At 48.3% G+C, this 20,553-nt stretch overlaps 1 protein-coding gene across 1 annotated transcript; it reads left to right on the top strand.

Annotated features, from left to right (window-relative positions):
• The first annotated feature begins 980 nt into the window (after positions 1–980).
• Positions 981–17,400, top strand: CCT7 (chaperonin containing TCP1 subunit 7). The gene is made up of 12 exons (XM_046662826.1): positions 981–1,138; positions 5,842–5,995; positions 6,614–6,720; positions 8,073–8,198; positions 9,535–9,587; positions 9,938–10,109; positions 13,052–13,216; positions 14,007–14,195; positions 14,815–14,912; positions 15,290–15,422; positions 15,906–16,112; positions 17,033–17,400. The coding sequence occupies exons 1-12, from the start codon at positions 1,133–1,135 to the stop codon at positions 17,252–17,254; spliced, it is 1,632 nt and encodes a 543-aa protein (XP_046518782.1). The 5' UTR covers positions 981–1,132; the 3' UTR covers positions 17,255–17,400.
• Positions 17,401–20,553: the final 3,153 nt, after the last annotated feature.

The following is a 20,553-nucleotide window of genomic DNA, read 5'->3' as shown; positions in this document are numbered from 1 at the left end:
GGACGCGAACGAAGCCCACGGTTGATTGGCTCTGATGCCTGTCATGTAGCCGCACTTTCCGCCTCTGCGCCCTAGCCCACTTCCTATTGGTCGAGAGAAGTGGGGCCGAGGGGTGATTGGTCTAAACTCTTAACAGCAACTGCCTGCCCCCACCCCCGCCCCGCCCCAGCATTTCTCAGTTTGTTGTCGACTCTCCAGGACCCAGCGGGCTGATGGGCGGGCCAAACAGAACGGTGAACTGCAGGTGGGCGCCCTGCAGCACTCGCTTCAGCCGCCGAAAGTCTTGACCGCCGGCTCCTGCGGTCTCGGCTGGATCCTCCCCGCGGCCGCCTCGCACGACAACGATTTGCCTTTTCCTAACTGTGCTGCTCTCCTTCCCACCCGCTCCTTGGGAAGGCATTCGTCTAGCGCCCGGGTGGTCTCCCGCAACCCCGCTCCGCTCGTCCTCTGTCCATATCCACCAGTGCTTGCGCGCTCACTGTCTGGAGGCGCTGGGATCGCAGCCTGATGCACCCCACCCTAGAGGAGGCTTTGGCTAGCGCAGAGCCAGAAAACGGGCATTGGGGCCAGGTGCCCACACTCGCCTTTCTTCCACTTACTGTGCAACTGTGACTTTGAACAGCTTTCCTAACCTCTCAGCCGCGGTTCCCTCATCTGTAAAATGGGCATGATAACAGTACCAAGGCGATAGGGTTGTAAGGATTAAATGAGATCTGTCATGAAGCGCTTACTTAACATGAACCTGTCCCACAGTCAGTTTGCGTTTATTGCATTCCGTGGTCTGGCGTCCAGGAAAGAAGGGGAATGGAATTAGGGTTAGTGGATGACGCGGGCCGAGCAAGAATACTGCACGCTCCAAAAAAAAGGAACGACCGAAATCTGGCAACCTGTCGCTAACAAACGCTTCTTGCTAGAGCGCCCTCAGAGGCCCAGCCTCGGGCCCTTCTAGCAACATCGACTCTGTGGTAGTGAACCACAGGGTGGCGGAAGTGGCCCGTCCCCTTCCTCTCCCGGTCCAACGGCTTGGCGAAGCTTCTGGGGACTTCTCTGGCGCGGGGCATTCTGGGGTTGTTGGGCGGCCCAGACACGGAGAAGAGAGGAGGAGTAGCGGGCCACTGATTAAGCCTCCAAAATGATGGTGAGTGGCTTATCGCGCATCCGTCGCCATCTGCTGCCATGTGGCCCGTGGCTGGCGCCGCTCGGCCGGGGTCGGTCCCATAAGGCCCTCCCCTGCCCACTGACTCCGTCCTCGCCCCGGCCCCCTGTCTATGGGCGACCCCGGCCCGCCGCGGCCTCGCTCGGCCCGGGCACGGAGCAGGGGCCCTGGGCGAGGGCTATGTGGGGCTCGAGGGGAGGCTCTGGTCGGGTTGGCTGGGGACTACAAGTCCCAGGGTGCTTCTGGGCCTCGAACCCGCGTTGGAGACCCGGTTTTTGGAGCCCCCCACAATCGTGAGCTGTTTTAAACGAGTGCGGCTTTAGCGTGCATATGCGGTTGGCTGCCAGACGTGGAAGCCTTGGCTTCCCTGGGAAATGTAAAGCCATGTGCTTCCTAGAATCGGCAGAGGCAGTATGGGACCTTATGTTGGGCTGAGCCCAAGGTCTCGAGGGGTCGCTCGCTGTCCGCCAGCTCACCCGCTGCTGCATAAATGGGAACAGACTCCTCCGCTCGCGCTTTATTCCGTTCATTCATTCATTCATTCATTAAATAAACGTATATTTAGTGCCTACTGAATGAACCATGCCCAGCTGGTTGTTGGGAGTGCAGCTTCTCAGCCAGGAGAAGGGGCAAGGCAGATGGGACGCTGCATCGGGGGTGGGAAGATCAGGCTCTGACTCCGACCCTGCCTGCCCCTCCGGGTGTGTCATTAGACCAGGCTTTTGTACTTGGCCACCTATCTCTGGGTCTCGTTTTCTTAAATTAGGGAGGTTAGTGAATCCTGGAGGCTCCCTGTAGCCCTCCCCCCCTTCCGCAGGCATCCGTCCTCTCCGTCTCAGAGCTGCAGGTACCTTCCATGGGGCCCAGGCTTCGGTGGTAATTCCTGAGTTGCTCTTGAACTGAGCCAGGTTTTAAGGAAGTGTTTGAGGCAAAACCCGCCTGAGCATTACTCCTTGTGCGCTTGGCAGTTCACTCATTTTGGCCTATCAGTCCCTCTCAGTTCTCTGTTCTTTTCCTGCTTCCTGCCTCTTCTCCCTGTCCTGGTAGATGTCAAGCTGACCCCTAAAAGGTGTTTATTCTGCTACCAAATGCCCTGTGAATCCAGCGTGTAACCAAGAGAGAAGGAACTTGGCATTTATGTGCACCCCATCTCCCCTTCATACCTCCAGTACTGCCCTTTTTCAGTTCATCTTCAACGTTGTCTATTCCTGAAGGTGTTTTCATCTTCTGTGCAGAGGCAGTATAGTAGAACCATGGAGAGTAAGGGCTCTGGAGCCACACTGAATACCTAGGTTTGTAACTCAGCGCTGCCACTTTACTAGGTGTGTGACTTTGAGCATGTTAGTACATTTCTGGCCCTCAGTCTGTTAGAGGGGATTAAATGAATTAGTACAGATAAAGCATGCCCAGCGTGTAGTGAGCACTCAGCAAATGCTAGCTGCTCTTCTGGGCAGTTGCTTGCTTCCTTTCCTCCCTGTAACTTATCCTGCTGCCAGGCCTATCATAAGAGTTTTGGTTGGCATTCAAAGAATTGGGGATCAGAACCAAGCTTCTTCTGTCTGGTGACAAAACCCTTCACCAAGAGGCTCCAGACCACCACACTAAATTTTTCCTGAACTGACTGTTTCTGTGCTGTATTGGCTGTTTATGTCTCTCCTTTCGGAATGTGAAACTTCTGTCACCAGAATCCTCCTTGCTGTCATCAAATTGGTCCTTGATATTCTAGAAGCCTTCTGTGATTGGAAGAGAGGTAAAAGGTCCCGCGAAACCTCAGTCCTGTGACTTTGGTACAGCTTGTGCAGAAAGATGTTCTTGCCTTTGTGGTGTTGAGCTCTATATGCCTTGGCATGTAAACACCTGTTGTTTTTAGAACATCAAGCTTAATAATGCTTAATAATAAAAATTTTTAAGGAGGATAAAGAGAACGACCCTTAAGCTGAAATTCCCAAGCCTCCCATGATACCCTTTGCACATCTTTCAAATCTGCTCTTGTTTGTTTACTTGAGTAAAAATGAGTGAAGTTGAAAAGTAACTTAGGGACAGAAACTGGGCTTTCCATAGTAGGGCCTGCCCCTGGGGAACAGATAGAAGACAACCCATCCTGCTTGACCTGGCTTAGCTCAATCCAGCTCTGCCACCTTTCCCTCCCCATAGAATCTCTCTACCCAGCCTGCCATTTCTCTAGGGCCTACAAAGCATAGGGAACTTGGGGGCGATGTGGTCAGCTGCTTCCATGCCCTTCTTGCTTTATACTTAAGAATTCTCAGTGAATTTAATGTTGCATACTGCCAGTACTTTTCCAAAAATAAGCCAGTGCTGTCTTATTTCGAGGCCTATATCAAGCACTTTCAAGTATATATAATAGTTGAATTTTCAGCACACAAAGCTGCTGTATGTTGCTTAATATGTGGCCAAATCTAGGCACTCTACAAATTGAGGTTACTGTAGTCCTTACCATTAGGAAGCTCATACTTTACGACAGGTGACAATATAAAATTGTGCACAAGAGGAAGCAGAGAGGGTGTTATGGGATCCCCTGTTTAGGATGCCCTCTTAGCTGCTGTTGAGAAAGCTTCTTGGAAGAATTGGGGCTGTGAGGAATTGCTGGCTTGGTGGTAAGAAAGCGGTTTCGGTAGAAAGTGGCTGGGTGGCTCCTGTAGATGGGAATAGAGTTTGGATGTAGGCGTGAGAAAAAGTCTGTGAAAGCACTGGGTAAGGTAGACTGAGGAGGTGAAAGAATCCATTGAAGGCCGTAGGCAGGGATGGAAACTCAAGTTGAGTTTTGATTTAAGTCAGACTCCATCCAGGGCAGGGGTGGACTGAAGAAGACTGGAGGCTGCCGCAAGGAATGATTTACAGGACTGGGAGAAGGCAGGGCCTTTCGGGGGACAGGGCTTTCCTTACAGAAGGTGCGAGGGGCCCGAAAGAATGCTGAGAGTGTAGAGAAGCTGTTTGTTGCTGCCAGAGTTGGGATACTACCATGAAAAAGAAGGAATTTTCCCTCCAGCCCATGCCTGGCCCCAGATTTAGGGGGTTATCTGACAGGTGTTCTTTTTTAAAAATATGAGTACTGTATGATAAGTTCATTAGAAAAAGTGTTGAAACACAACAGAAAATGTACAATACAAAGTGTCAAAACCTTCTTTACTCCCACTCTCTTACTCACTAGAGTTTGTTGGGCATCTTTTCAGCGGTTTTCATGCGTTTGTGCATTATATCTTGCCTCCTCTTACCCATTTTCTGTTGGGTTTTCTTTTTAATGTAAATCAGACTCTGCCATTCCTCTGCTAAAAGCCTTTCCAGGGCTTCCCTTCTTTGTAGGAATAAAATCTAGACTCCTTACCACAGTCTACCAGTGAGTATTGATCTGGTTCCTGCCTGCCTCTCAGCCTTATTCTAATCTTCTGCTTACTCACTATCCTCCAGCTGCACTGGCCAAAGGAGTTGAACTTTTTAAGGAATTGCCCTATTAATACAGAGTCAGCCTCATGGGTCATTAGACTATTTGGTGTGTGAATTCTTGGCTCCTTATTGTAGGAGCTGAGACAGCCTTGTGCTTTCCTAGCTTTCCCTGCTCAGACACCTGAGGTATCCCTAGGAGTGGACATGGGCACTGGCTTTCAAACTTTATATTGCAATCCACAGTCAGAAATACATTTTAAATCACAGCCTAATGGCACACACATAACTAATATAACAAAAGTTTTGAAACACTATTTACCCTTGCTATATTCTGTTTCACACACACAAAGTTAGTCACAGACACTGGGATGACTGGATCTGGTTCATGCACTCATCTCTGAAGGCCCAGGCTTAGATGCAGAGAGAAGGTACTCTTATTTGCTAAGCTGAGGAATTACTGTCTGTGCTAATGGTCACTGGAGCCAAGGTCTAAGCAGCCCCTTTAAAATAGGCTCATGTCCCTGTCTTTCCGGAGTTTCTAAAGCAGGTCTGCAAAGTAAGCCTCTACAGGGATAGTGACTGTTCTGGAGGCCAATACAAAATAGAAAGAAAAAAACTTATTCGGGGGTTCTGATGGGAGATTAGTCACACCAGCATGAGAGATGGAAACACTGCTATCTGTTGAGATTTGTTGGCATTTTGTGAGGCAGCACAAAGGTGCTATTTGTTTCTCTGCCTGGCTACCTCCTACACTCCAGCTAAACATCACTGGTAAAGCTGTCTGCCTGGGCATCTCCAGGACAACACCTGAAGCTGTTGGCACCTCGTGTGTTGCCCCAGTGCCCTATCTACTTTTCTAGGATTAAGCCGTAATGTAGATAAGTGGATGTTTTGCTGCAGGGTGAACACTGAGCATGGCCTTCTTCCTCCTATGCCATGACCTAATTCCTCGACACAGGGAATAGGGTCAGAAGTTGAAAAGGCTATCCTTATTCAGCTGGGCATTGGAGAACACGTCGTTTGATTTGTTCTTTTAGACTAAATCAGTGCTTCTAAACTATTTTCTAGCACACCTGTAGGGTATGCTTGGTCTTGGCAGTGTCTCTGGAGGTAGAGGCTGTTCAAGGAATGGATGTGGTGGACAGTGGGGGAGTATGATTTTAAAAGGCCTCCAGATATTTCCCTTATAGGGGAGATGGGAACATTTTTCCTCTCCCCTTCCTCCTTGAGTTTCATTGTAATAGATGGTTTTTAAAAGCAGTCAATTGCTCTTTCTTCTCTAGCCCACACCAGTTATCCTGTTGAAAGAGGGGACTGATAGCTCCCAAGGCATCCCCCAACTTGTGAGTAACATCACTGCCTGCCAGGTGATTGCCGAGGCTGTGAGAACCACCCTGGGACCCCGTGGCATGGACAAGCTCATTGTGGATGGCCGAGGTAAGACTGCAGGCTTCCTCAGGCCAGTGTGCAGGTGAGGGGGCTCCTGGGGAGTGTTTGGAGCTAGCAGACGTTGGCATGAGAAATACCACTACTTTCAAGATCTCTAAGGGATTGCTCACTGCGAAGTGATTCCATTTCATACGTTGCCCTGAATGCTGAGCCTCATAGGAGTATATGGGGGAAGCTGGGCTCGTGAGCCTGTTACCTTGTAGAGAGACGTGGTGTAGAACCATCTGAAGTTGCCTCTGGTCACTCCCATTGTATTATGTTGCCAAGAGAACGAGAAAATTCCCCCTTATGTTTTATTCTGTTAATTGACAAGTGAGATACTGGGGTACCAACTGTGTTAAGAATATCAAAATGGTTACTTATTCTCATTCTAAAAAGTTTTCTGCGTCTGTTTGAAGTGTGCCAGTTGCTGTTCAGGAGCTCACGGTCTTTGGCAGCTTGTGATTTTATGTGGCCCTTTGTGCACAGAGCTAACTCCATAAAAAAGATTAGTTCGTTCCTGCCGTGGTCCCCTCTACCCCATCCCAATAAAGGCACCTGGGCTTCAAATCCCACTGGAAGACAATTTAAGAAAGGATCTTTACATTTTACTTTGTTCCTTTTAAGGCAAAGCAACAATTTCTAATGATGGGGCCACAATTTTGAAACTCCTTGATGTTGTCCATCCTGCAGCAAAGACTTTAGTGGACATTGCCAAATCCCAAGACGCTGAGGTAGGAAAATCAAACATACATGTTTAAATAGAGATTGAAACACATACCTGCTTGCTCCTTCACTCTCCTCTTAAAAAATTGACTTTATATCTAAGATTAAAATTTCACAGGTACTACATGCTTATAAAAATATTTAGATGAAATGAATAGTCTTTTAAAATTCCCACTGTTCCACTGCATGTAGCTGAGATCTTGGGACCCAGGTCTGTGTGCTGTAGTGCATATGAGTTGCTAGGTAAATAATTTAACTCCTCGTCTGTTAGTCACCATATAAGGTGGGGCTGGAAACACTAAGGTTTCCAGTTTATCTTTTTTTTCTTTATGGTAGTAAAATATACATAACACAAAATTTATCATTTTGAACATTTTTAAGTGTACAATTTAGTGGCATTAACCAATCTGCCTTATTAAAAAACCATTTCTAACACTGGAGTGTTGATAATAAATGTTGAGAGAGACAAGTTTGTATTTTAGAGTATTAACAGATGTGTCCTGAAGTTATATTAAAGGTTTATTAGGACCCAGTAGCCTCTAAAATACTATATAAAATTATGTAAAGTTAAAGAAAGAAGAGTCTGGATTTGATCTGTTAATGTCTTCAACAAGGAAATATGTTTCTGTCTGGAAATTTGGCGGCTTGAACCCTTTACCACAGTAACCTTTTTTTCTCCCTTGAGATTCTCATATTACACAATGGATGTAGGTGAGTTGAAAATAAATTTCTTCCAAATCAGAGGTTAGCCAGTTTTCTTAAAAGCTCTTAGTCTTTTTCTCCCTCATTAAAAATAGGGTGTAGATCCCATCATGGAAAATGGCTGTGTAAGAAAGATTAGCAGACTTGTCATCTGCTTATTCCAAATAGTGTTTAAAACTTAAAGGACTTTGGCTGATCCTGGGAGGTTTGTTTTGTAAACTCGTGTAGTACCTTGTGCTCCTTAATGAATGTTTATCTCGTGCCTCTAGTTACTATGGTTATTTGTGACATGTAAGCATTGTATTACAAGCATGACTGGGACTGTCTTGTTCATCATAGTGCCTTGTACACAGTAGAGAAGTTCTTGGTTACTTTGCATGTATGATTTCATATCCTGAGGAAATGTGATTGTCTAAATCAGCTCTCTTTGGAGAGTGGGCCTGGCTGCAGAATTAATTTTGTAGCACAGGACCATTTGATGGGAGGGATACTTAATTCTTGCCTTCCTTCTACTTGTTGCAAAAACCTATGTTTCCAGAAAAAAGCTTGACATCCGTTTAAACAGTCCCCAGTTTAAACAGGTAGATTCCCTAAAAATGAAGTTTCGGGACTTTATCCCTGAATATGAGAAAGTGAATTTCCTGTCATCCTCTTGCAGGTTGGTGATGGCACTACCTCAGTGACCCTGCTGGCTGCAGAGTTTCTGAAGCAGGTGAAACCCTATGTGGAGGAAGGTTTACACCCACAGATCATCATTCGAGCTTTCCGCACTGCCACCCAGTTGGTATGGGAGTACTGGTTAACTTGGCCTTGCACCCAGACCCCTTCATATTTCTCTTAGGATAATACCTTTACCGGGGTATGGAGGGACTGGGAACAGAGTTCCTTGGACATACTCTGAGTTCTACTCCCCAGGAATCCCAGTTCTACCGTTCAGCAGCTATTTGACTAGACATAGGACTTCATCTCTGTAAGCCTCAGGTTTCCTGATGGACTATAATGTAGACATATCACAGGCTCTCTTAAGTGAGAACTATTTCTATTTTTATCATGTACCTCATGGCACATCTTGAGACTTCACTTTTATTGACCTTTGACCTTCGTTCTGTGACCTGGGGCAAGTCAATCCTCTAGGCCTTAGTTTCTCCCTTTACAATCTCTGTAAGAGTGGTGACCTTAAAATGAGATCATATATGAGAAGTGCTTTTGAAAAGGTAGCAAGTTTAACATACAAATATGTATATCATGTATTACATATCTAAGTAATATGTAAAGTGCCAGAAGTTGTCATAGGTGGTTTTTTGTTGTTGTTATTGGTTTTTTTTGGAGGAAGATTAGCCCTGAGCTAACTGCTTCCGGTCCTCCTCTTTTTGCTGAGGAGGGCTGGCCCTGAGCTAACATCCATGCCCATCTTCCTCTACTTTACATGTGGGACACCTACCACAGCATGGTGTGCCAAGTGGTGCCATGTCTGCACCTGGGATCTGAACTGGCGAACCCCAGGCCGCCGGAGTGGAACATGCGAACGTAACCACTGCACCACCAGGCCGGCCCCTATCATAGGTAGTTATCATAAGCCACAAGGTTTGGCATAATCTAGTGTCATAGTTTGTTTCCACTCATTTGTTTACGTGTGTTACCTGCAGATCTAGAGCTAAATCCTGGAACTACCCAGATGATTCTTCAGAACTATAACTATTCTACTTTTCTAACTTTGGGAGATGTCCAAACTATAGAGATTTCTGTTTTTATGGGCAGCAGACTTACAAATGTTGGGGCCAGCCTGGTGGCATAGTAGTTAAGTTCACACACTGTGCTTCAGTGGCCTGGGGTTCACAGGTTCCGATCCTGGGCATGGACCCACACACACTCATCAAGCTGTGCTGTGGCGGCGTCCCACATACAAAATAGAGAAAGATTGGCATGGATGTTAGCTCAGCAACAATCTTCCTCAGACCAAAAGAGGAAGATTGACAACAGATATTATCCCAGGGCCAATCTTCCTCACCAAAAACAAAACTAAACTAAACTAAACTTACAAATGTTGTCAGCTGAGAGTAAACAGATTGGGACCCATTCTCCAATTTATCTTTAGCTCACTCAGCTTTTGTTCTTGGCAGGCAGTTAACAAGATCAAAGAGATTGCAGTGACTGTGAAGAAGGAAGATAAAGTGTAAGTTTACAGTGGCTTTGTCAGAACCTTGACTTCCTGTGGTCAAGTTGGATGCAGAAGCTTGTTGCAATCCCTCTGTGGGCCTGGGGCTATTTGGCTCTTGCTAGACCCTTGGCTGTGCCCCAGCCCATGCAGCACAAGAGGCTGTAGAATGTAGTTTAAGAGCTGTCACACATGAGGTCTTTGACTGCGATCACCATCTGTCACTGATAATCTGCCCTAAAGATACAGAAGATGAAGTTGGTGAGGGCTGAGTTTAGAGGCTAGAACAGAAACCACCTCCACGTTGCAATAGAGTCAGATAAGAGGGGCTTTCAAGGCCTGATGCAGGTCCTACCCTTGTGTCCCAGGGAACAGAGGAAGCTGCTGGAGAAGTGTGCCATGACCGCTCTGAGCTCCAAGCTGATCTCCCAGCAGAAAGCCTTCTTCGCTAAGATGGTGGTGGACGCAGTGATAATGCTTGATGATTTGCTGCAGCTTAAAATGATTGGAATCAAGAAGGTGCAAGGTGGCGCCCTAGAGGTAAGCCTGCTGCTGCCTCCCTCGGAGGCTCCTGCTGTCACATTAACCCTTCACACAGCTTGATGTAGGAGGTAAGCAACACTACAGGTGTAGAGAGAATGCATGTTGGACTGAAAGTCAGACTTGAGCTGTATTCCCCATACTGCCAGTGTAGACTGTGACTGCAGATGCATTCTGTAACCTCTCTGGGCCTGTATTTACTTGTCAGCAGGTTAGAAGATTGAAGTGGCTGATTTTTATCAGATTCTCACTGTTAATGTGGGAGGGGATAGGGCTATCTCCAATAAATTATCTGTGACCCCCTCAATTAATAACTGAGAAGTACTTTTCAGTCCATTCTTCCCCAAGTGATATGGTCAACCTCTCCTTTCTTTTGTTCATTTATTTTGGATAGATGATACATAGTTCAAACTGTATAAAAGGGCCCGAAGGAAAAATTAAATGTGCCTTACACCACTCTTGCCCCAGATACAATGACTATTAAGAGTGTGTGTGTGTATGTCTTTCCAGAATTACTCTGCATCTCTAAGCACATATGTAAATACTGCTTTCTTAAACAGAAATGCTCACTTATAATACGGTTTTCTGTAACTTGCTTTTGTCCATTTAACAACATGTTTTAGAATTTGATCCACAGCAGCATGTGTAGCTCTTACCTCGTTGCTGCCCAGTAGAACTTCCTGCAGTGCTGGGACTGTTATGCCTCTGTGCTTTCCAAGTGTGGCTACTGCGCACTTGAAATGCAGTTAGTGGAACTGAAGGACGGAATTTTCAGTTTAATTTCCATTTATTTAAATTTAAATAGCAACAAGTGGCTAGTGGCTATTGCACAGTGTAGCTGTCTTTTTTTTTTTTAGCGCAGTAGTATCTGTCTGGAAACATTCTCTGATGTTGGTGTCTCCATGCTACTTTGGACCTCTCCAGTCTCTGGCCTGCTACTTCTTACTGTGCTCTTTCTTGGTGACCTCAGCCTGAAGTGATTTGGGCAGGGCAAGACCTGCTTGAAATAATACAGCCTGGCCCCTCACCTTTTGTCCTTTGACTTTAACACTTCCAGATTGCATTTGCACCGTCTTCCTCCCTCCTCTTTTTCCTCCTGTCACGGCACATGTCAGTGGGCTGTGGTTTGTATAGTAAAGCTGAGGAATCTGGAGGTCATCTGAGCCATTCCCTGTCTTTTGGCCCCCAGCGCCACTCCTTTTTCAGCCCATTCTCTCTATCATGGCTCGCTGACTTTGTCTTTACCCACTGCTTTGGTAGCAGTATTCCATCTTCTCCTGGGCCTTTCTACTTCTGTAAACCCTGGAGATTAAATTGGCATCCACTAAACTAGGGATCAGAACTAATGTTACCTGGTAAGAAAGCCAGTGGCTGCAAGCCAAAAACGCAAAAAACTTGTGCTTTTCTCAGACTGTCCCACATCCCATAAATGCGTATAAAATTCTTAACACAAAACCTGAGATACACAATTCAATAAATGGTGATAGTAATTATTTACTTATTCTTAGGGTTAACTGAGAACGTCCTGATCTAAATCTTCCGCCCTTACCTCTCCCTTGTGCCTCACATTCCTGTATCTAACTGCTGTTGAACTCATTATCTTGTCCTCCAAACCTGTAGCATTTTCTGTGTTCTTGACATAGTTGGTATCACCACCATTTATTCAATCACTGGAACCAGAAATCTGGGGTCATCTTTGAAAATCTTTCCAGCTCCCCACAACCTGTTGGTCACCTTCAATCTGCCTCTTTTATTTATCCCCAAGACCAGTGTCCTGACAGTGGTCACCCTTCCTCCCCTAAATCCATTCTGTTTTCTGTTGCAGGGTGAGGTTCCTCAATTTACTGCCCTGTGTCTAAAGCCTTTTGGGGTTCCACATTGCCTACAGGATAAGAGCCAGGCCTTGGCAGACCCTATAAGATTCTCCTCAACAGGCCCCTCTCCTCTCCTTTGTATTCCAGCAGCTGCAAATGGCTTTGCATTCCCTGATTCCACCACACTGCCTCTGCCCCTTGTGAACATCTCTTTCTTCCTTTTTTCTGTTTTGACTAATTTCTGCTCATCCATCCTGCTTCAGCTTAGGCGTCACCCACTTCATGAGTCTGGATTTGAATCACGTAGGAATCTTCCCTGATAGACTACAGTATTATAGATTAGGATTGTAGGTTAGCATTGACAGAAAACAGATAGGTCATTGAACTGACTATATCCTTTTTTATGGAGTGGGAAATGACTTGATCATTGATAAGAAAGAGATCTCAGATTTGAACCCACATCTTCTGTTAGTGCTGAAGTGAATCCCAGGTGCAACATGCTTTCTATTATGCCCTGCTACTAAATCTGACCCACCAGAGGCTCTGTTATGGAACAAGTGGTTCAAGTCCACATTTTGAGGGATTGAGATGTGGAAAGCCACGATGATAGCTTGGGAACTGTGCAGGAAATTTCTGACGCTTGTGACCTTTTGGCTTCATCTTTGGGAAGAGGAAGCCTCTAGGCTATAGCACACACACTGGAGAGTGTGTATGTGTGTGTGCACACACACATGCATGCAGTACAGGTGGAGAGGTGTGTATGTAGGCTTGTACAGTGGGAGAAGACTCAGCAGTTGGGCTCGAAGTGGGAGGCATTAGACAGCCTGTGCCTTCTTCATAAATACCTGCCTCCTGTCCTGGCACTGTAGGTAAGTACTTACAGCATATCCCTTGGCATTTGCTTTGGAGGCCAGTCTTAGGTGACAGCTCAAACAGGCCTTTACCATGCTTAGCTGTTTTATGTTTTTCCCAGCTTTTATGATAATGGGAAGGCTTTGTTACAACAATCAAATGAAGACATGGTTAACTCTCAGGTTCACGGGAATAGATACGCATTTGTCCAGCACACTGCTGAGATTTCATTTCTTGCCAGTACTGAACTGTTGAACTATTTGTTTCTTTAAACAGGAGTCCCAGCTGGTAGCTGGCGTCGCATTCAAGAAGACTTTCTCTTACGCTGGGTTTGAAATGCAACCCAAAAAGTACAATAATCCAATGATTGCCCTTTTAAATGTTGAGCTTGAGCTGAAAGCTGAGAAAGATAACGCTGAAATCAGAGTCCACACAGTTGAGGTAGGCCTCAGCAGCTGACGGTGGCATGGAAATGGGCCAAAGGCTTGGGTCTCTGTGGCCATCTTGGGCCAGCTCTGTTTCTCAGGCTCCTTATGAGCCCCTTTCTCCTCCTGTCCCCCTGAATATTGATGTGTACATACCAGGCCCACTTCTTTTCTCACTCTTTACTCTCTCTGACCTGGACCTGAGGAGATTTGGATAGGGCACACCTGCTGAAATATTATCCTCTGTCCCCCCAGGAAGGGGCTGGCCGGGGCTCTCCAGCCATGTAGTGAGCCCAGTGTTTTGATTCCTCTTCTTTGGGCAGATGTGGGCTTCTCCCCTTCTAGACTGAGTCTCACGCTGCAGAGACAGGTGTACCCCGTCATTGATATTACCAAGGCCATCTCTGGAGGTAGCAGTGTCACCCAGCTATAAGCAAGTCTTCTTGGGAAATGTGTCCCCAGTGCAGAATGGCCTTTGGGAGAAGAGGTCTTGTCATTGGGAACTCCATGGGTGCAGAGGCGGCTAGAGCTCAGCCAGGCTAGACTATTTGTCACACTTCGGCAGTGCTAACTGGGGTAGCTCCCAGTGCTCAGGTTACTTTGTGATTTTGTTTTTGAAAGTTGTAGGTGGTTCCTAAGTTATCTTATAGGGTCCTTGTTTATTTGGACTAAGAAGAGGTTACTCTGTTTATCCCTGTTAATTTCCAAATAAATCAGCATATTTCTTTTGAGGGGGTATAGTTTAGCCTACCGCATGTGCTAACCTGCGCTCCAAATCACCTTCATCCTTTTCTGGGTCTCTTTAGGATTATCAGGCAATTGTTGATGCTGAGTGGAACATTCTCTATGACAAGTTAGAGAGGATCCATCATTCTGGAGCCAAAGTCGTCTTGTCCAAACTCCCCATTGGCGATGTGGCTACCCAGTACTTTGCCGACAGGGACATGTTCTGTGCTGGCCGAGTGCCAGAGGAGGATCTGAAGAGGACAATGATGGTAACCAAACTTTGACAGGCTGCTTCTTGGTCTTCCTGGCCCTGGGGGGGTTTTCATTGACCACTGGTGTACTGCAGTGCACTGTTTGGTTGGCATATCCATCTAGGCCCCTGAAGCACTCCAGTCCCAGTGTGTGTGCTCAGTGTACAGAAGTGAGTCCAACCAAAACACGTCAGGAAATCGGATTTGTGAGGGAACCCAGCACTAAGGTTCTGATTAGCTGGATAAGCCCAGTGTTAATGCTTCCAGCCAGGTTCTTCCCTTTCTTCTTGAGCATCTCATGAAAGAAGCTTTAGGTCCAAAGCACTGATCCTGACTTCAGTTGCTGGGCCCAATGCACCCTGCTTTGGGGGAGGGGGTGTTGGGTGAAGCGAAGAATCCCCATCTCCTTTTAACTAGGCCTGTTTTCCCTTCACGTGTCTTAGTTCTGTTTTGTTTTCTCGTCTTCCAGAGGGGGTAAGGGTCACCTGGAGGTCAAGGGAGAGAGTGAGTTATCCAGTGCAGAGGGCTCTAGGGCACCATGGCAGGGTCTAGCATGGGAATTGGCTTTAAGACTAGGTAACTTCTGGCCTTGTGTGAGCCTCACTGCTAGATAATCTTGCATTCTTGTGCTCCTCAGGCCTGTGGAGGCTCCATCCAGACCAGTGTGAATGCTCTGTCAGCAGATGTACTGGGCCACTGCCAGGTCTTTGAAGAGACCCAGATTGGAGGCGAGAGGTGAGCCGCAGGCCTGGGCTTGCCTGTTGGCTGAGCTCATGACACCTGCCTGGGCCTGGCCTTCTGTCATCTTTTGGGTGTAGTATATACATATAGCATATGCTACTCTTTGAAAACTCACCTTTTGGGGCAGAAAGAGCTCAGATATAGAGTGTTTGGGGAGAGAAGATCAAGTTGGGTCTAAAGTCTGACTCTGTCCTTTATGCCCCAGTGGTACAGCCCTAGACCTTTCCTAGAATGTCTTTAAGGGCCGGATTGGAGAACCTTAGTGAGGAACAGAAGAATAGCTGCTAAGTGTTGGGAGGACTTGGTGAGGTCAGAACGCAGCAGGTTGGCAGCAGAAAGGAGTTCACATATGTGATTTGACCTGGGTGTAGGTACAATTTCTTCACTGGCTGCCCCAAGGCCAAGACTTGCACTATCATCCTCCGTGGTGGTGCCGAGCAGTTTATGGAGGAGACAGAGCGGTCCCTGCATGACGCCATCATGATTGTCAGGAGGGCCATCAAGGTACTAGGCTGGGGACTTCCTACCCGTACAGCCCACTCTCCCTCCCGAGCTGACGAGTCCCTGGGTTTGTGTGGTGATTCCTTCCCTGTATAAACTGTCCTTCCCTGCGTGGCATGTGGGCCCTGACTTGCCTCAGAAATCATAGAGAAACCACCTCAGTCTCTCACAGTAGGTCACACTGCTTGAAGGCTAAGACCTCCTCTTGTGAGCAGCTGTGGAGCTAATGTGGTCAGCCATCCCAGGGACTGTGTTAGTGCCCTCAAGCTACAGGTGACCTTGATGATGGTCAGAAACCATAAGGTTCACCAGATTGAAGTTGGATCATGCCAGACGAGGGCCATGTCTGGGGCTTGGGATGGGGGAAGAAATGAGGAACCATTCTCTCTGGGCTCGAGGGCCTGTTGACTGAGTGGCCCTACTTGGCTGTGGCTGGAGCTTGGCCTGGAGCCTGCTTGCATTGAGAGGTGGATCTGGTCTCTACAGAACGATTCAGTGGTGGCTGGAGGTGGGGCCATTGAGATGGAGCTCTCCAAGTACCTGCGGGATTACTCAAGGACCATTCCAGGAAAACAGCAGCTGTTGATTGGGGCATATGCCAAGGCCTTGGAAATTATCCCACGCCAGCTGTGTGACAATGCTGGCTTTGATGCCACAAACATCCTCAACAAGCTGCGGGCTCGGCATGCCCAGGTGGGTCCTTCCTCTCTTCGGGGTCCAGGATTAGGTGGATGGGGCTGGATTCTGAGTATGTGTTGTGCTTACTCAAGCTCTGTGTGTTTGGCCCAGGTGACAGGGCTAGAACTAAACCCAGTACCAACTAACTGCCTCCTCTGAGGGCAGAGGGAAAGCCACAGTGCCAGGACTGGAGGTTCCAGGGTGTCTTCAGTGCTTCTACCTAGAGTGTGATTGCTCCTCACGGGGTGCTGAGAGGAACCAGAGGAACCCTGCGGCCTCCGGCCTGAAAGCACACACTGGAGGCAGTGTGCTGCTGGAGCATTCCAGAGCCCTGCTGACATGCAGGCCAGCTGTGGACTGCTACCTCCAAGTTGTCACCTCTCTGAGAACTTAATTTGTTCATTTGACATTTAGCAAATACTTGTTTAGAGATGTTTGTTAAATGCTTAGCACTCTCACAGCAGCACTGAGTGAGTGACTTTGCTTTGGACTCGTGTTAGGACTTTAAGCAAGTCACTGTACCGCTCTGTGCCTCAGTTTCCTCATCTGTAAAATGAGGACTAATGGAAGCAATAAGATGATAAAATGAAATAAGGGATTGGAAAGTGTTCCTCTTGAGAACCATGGTTTCATGTACATTCCTCAGGTGACCTGAGGATGGAGCCTCCCCCAAATGTGGCACCTTGCCTGGGAGAGGGCCCAGAGCTCTTGAGTGATCAGCATGTCCAGGGTGTGAAGGAGGTGGTCGGCGGGGGCCGGTGGGGGGAGGCGTGCTTCCAGGTTCCTGTTGTGCTGCCCTGGGCGGATGCCATCTTCCTCAGGGACGGGCCGGCCAGTTCAGGGAGGATTCCTGACAATCTGAATCTTTGGAGGGTATGCAATAAGAAATTTGGGAACAGTTCCATATTACTTCTCCTCTTTTCCTGCTCTTTCAGGGGGGCATGTGGTACGGGGTGGACATCAACAATGAGGACATTGCTGACAACTTTGAGGCCTTTGTGTGGGAGCCAGCCATGGTGAGGATCAATGCCCTGACTGCAGCCTCCGAGGCTGCGTGCCTTATCGTGTCCGTAGATGAAACCATCAAGAACCCTCGCTCAACAGTGGAGGCTCCCCCAGCTGCGGGTCGGGGCCGAGGTCGTGGCCGCCCCCACTGAGAGGCACCTCCCACGAGTGGCTGGCAGGCTGGCTGCAGGTTGCGCTTACTCTCTTGATTCATTGGTTATTACAAGGAAGGGGTAGTAATTGGCCCACTCTGTTCTCACTGGAGGTTATTTAAATAAAATTTAAGACTTAGAATTCACTTTGCACATTATTTGGGCAGTTTTATTCATAAAGGTCTTGACTGCAGCTCAGGATTTTAGCCTTGTATGTACTCACCCAACAGGTAGAAAAGAGAATCATTTTCCCTCCTGTCGAGCTGACTTCTCAGTAGCCTGTGGTCATTAAGGTGGAGTGTGGGGCCAACCTGCCAGGGGGAAGCTGCATCTGAGTCGCCCCTATCTGGAAGTTTCACTTTGGTTGGTTGCTTTGTCCTAGAGTGGCTGAAAGATGTGGCCTCGCTTCCCTTCCTTCTGCCATCATCTTATTTAGCCTTGGCCTAATGTGGCCCTGCTGCCAGGGTTTCTCTGCATTTGAGTAGGTGTGTTAGATTACCTTGTCTCCCCTTCTACCTCCATATTCTTGTGGCTTAGTCTTGGGTCCCTCTTGTTCAAGATCTTGAGGTTGAAGGCTCTTGGAGGAATGTTTTAGAGACCACATCCTCTAAACTCTCGTGACTTCTTAGAAGTCCACTGAGGAGGTGGCTAAAGGAGCACCCACCTGGTCTTAGTTCAACCACCAGTGGTCTTGGGGGGGTTCCTTTCGCGTTCTTCTGACAAGTGGAAGTTTGGAATGGCCAGCACGTATTAACTGGAAGTCAGCAGGGTCTTACTGCCTCCTCATTTATACTAGTCCTGAGAGCTAGGGCACGCAGCTAGCTGTGGTTAGTAATTACTGAAACTAGAGGTAAATATGTCACCCTGAGCCATTTAAGCTTTTGCTGCCTGAAACTGGGAAGTGATTTTTTTTTTTTTTTAATCTCTTGGGTCTGACCACTCCTGGTTAGACTCAAAAGCAGACTTTGCTAGTGACACACAGTTTAAGCCTAAACATCTGTTCTTTTTTTCTGATTTTTAAATATTTCAAGACCTGAGTAATTAAATCATTGGGGCAGTTCCATTTTGTAAAATGGGGAAGTTGAGGCCAGACCACAAGGAGCAGCTTCGTCTCTCCCAGGCTAAAGTCTGATTGGTTGGCCAGAGCCTCCTAGGAAGGTGGCCAAGCTGGTGAGGGACTGGGCACTGCCTGCTGCTCCTGCTGTCCTTAGGCTGGGGTTGCCCCTAAAGATGGCTTCTCCTGCTGAACCAGAAATGACAACCCATGCTTTTTGTGCACATGCACACACTGAAAGGGAGTGAGCTGTGGCAGGCGCAGTAACCTGTGTGGCCTCCAGCGATGTCTGCAGTCCTGAGACAGGTCTTCCTAATGCTTCATTCACCCCGTCGAAACCATTCAGGTCACCTACCTCCTTCTGCCTCAGTGCACTTAGCTGCAGAAAGGCTTGCTGACACCCACTAACAAATGTGGCCACCTACCATTTACTTCCCTGAGGCGGATATTCCAGTTTCACCATCTTTTATTGGATACAAAGTCATAAATTTTCTGATGCCCGTGAGTCCTTTTAAATACATACACTGAAATACATTCGGCACAGGGCATCCATGGGTGACGTGGAGCAAAGTGCTGGGATGGTGATGCCTGGGGGGGGCGGAGAAGTGGGGCCAGGGAAGGCCCCCTGGGGGCTGGAGGTACAGGCACCACTTCAGAAACAAAACCAAAAAATGCTCTCCACCCCTCTGCCTGATGTGCTTGGGGTTGGGGAAGCTACCCTCTCACCGTTCAGGCTCACGGCAGCCTGGCTGTGCAGGGAAGGCAGGGCCTGGGGCCAGCTGTGGAGGTCCCCACCAGCAGTGCCCGCCAGAGCCAAGCCTACTGGTGCCAGCTATGCAGCAAGCCTAGGTCACCTCAGGCCTCTGTGGCCGAAGGCAAGACCCCTGCCAGGGCAGAGCTGAGGCTGGGGAGCCCAAGGCCAAGCCTCCCTGGGGCCACACCCTCGGTGGCAGGGGAGGCTTGGACTCGGGTAGGGAAGCCTGCCTGATTGTCAGGGCAGTCTTGGGACTGGCCAGGGTCCCAAGGGGTTGGGGAAGGACTAGGAGCTGGTTGCCATGGTCAGCCCTGGTCTTCTGATCTTCACACAGTCCTAAACCTTATCCTTAGGCAAGGGCTGTAGATGAACACACTTGTCCAGCAATAAATACATACACACAATACACAGCAATATATACAGAAATGCAGGCCTGGGACAAGGCTGGGTGAGAAGGCGTGGCCACCAGGGGTCAAGAGTGAAGTTCGAGGCCCCTGGGGGAGAGAAGTTACACTCACCAGGGACTGACAGGCTGGGATAGATCCCATCAGTTTTGATTAACTCTTCTGGGCACTTGGGCCCTGCACCCACTCACCATCTCTCCTGTTTTCACCCCAAGTCCATCAGGAACTGGGTCTTTGGCACCAATAATCACTCTGGGAAGGTCTTCAACATAGCGCCTTTAGAGGGACTGGGGCCTGAGCAGCTCTGCACCTGTGGCCCAAAAGGACTGGAGACCAGGACCAGATGGACAGGCAGGACCCAAAGGCAAAGGATGGAGCCAAACCTTAGAGCAGCAGGCCTTGGGACGGAGGGGGCTTTTTTTTTTTGAAGCAGTTCTTGAGGGGCTGGCTCAAACCACTCTCCAGGGACTAGGAAAACATGAGCTGCCTTGTTCTTTAGTTGGTCTCTCCTGGCCAGTGAAAGACCGTGGTTCTGGGCAGTCCACTTCCTCTCCCTCAGGGATCCAGATACATACAGCATCTCCCTTGTTCCCTGCCAGTGCTGTGGGGAGGCAGCCCAAATAAAAGCATGATGAAGCACTCAAGCTAAATGTGCCAAGCCTTCCAGGTGCTGGGGCCAGGCTGTAAGCAGGGAGAGGTGGTAGGGACACCAAGTGGCCACCCCCATGGGACTTGTACACACAAGTGGGATGCCTGGAGCACAGCCTGCCTTGGTTTTCTCTCTCTGATAGTCCTCTTTGCATCTTATTAGGTGTGAGATATAGAGGAGGGGGCTCTCCTTTGGGTGAGTGAAGGATGAGGTCTTCCAGGGATGGCTAGGACCTCCATCCCTGTTCCCCATCCTCAGCCCTCGCTGTATGGTTACTAAAGAAGTGAACAAATGGAGCATCCCAGCCAACAGAAGCTCCCCACTTGGCAGCAGGCCTCATTCCCCTGAGGAGAGGCAGAACATAGCGTCAAGTTGGGGGGTCCTGGGAGCCCTGCAAACTTGCCAGTTCTCAGGGCATGCATGAAGGCCAGGGTGCAC

This window comes from Equus quagga, chromosome 5, assembly GCF_021613505.1.
Source record: "Equus quagga isolate Etosha38 chromosome 5, UCLA_HA_Equagga_1.0, whole genome shotgun sequence".
NCBI classification, from domain to species: Eukaryota; Metazoa; Chordata; class Mammalia; order Perissodactyla; family Equidae; genus Equus; species Equus quagga.
This window is presented reverse-complemented; position numbering and strand designations above follow the sequence as displayed.

Coding starts and splice junctions, on each gene's coding strand:
- CCT7 (XM_046662826.1), top strand. Junction 8,199..9,534: donor TCCGCACTGCCACCCAGTTG/GTATGGGAGTAC, acceptor TGTTCTTGGCAG/GCAGTTAACAAGATCAAAGA. Junction 13,217..14,006: donor TCAGAGTCCACACAGTTGAG/GTAGGCCTCAGC, acceptor GGGTCTCTTTAG/GATTATCAGGCAATTGTTGA.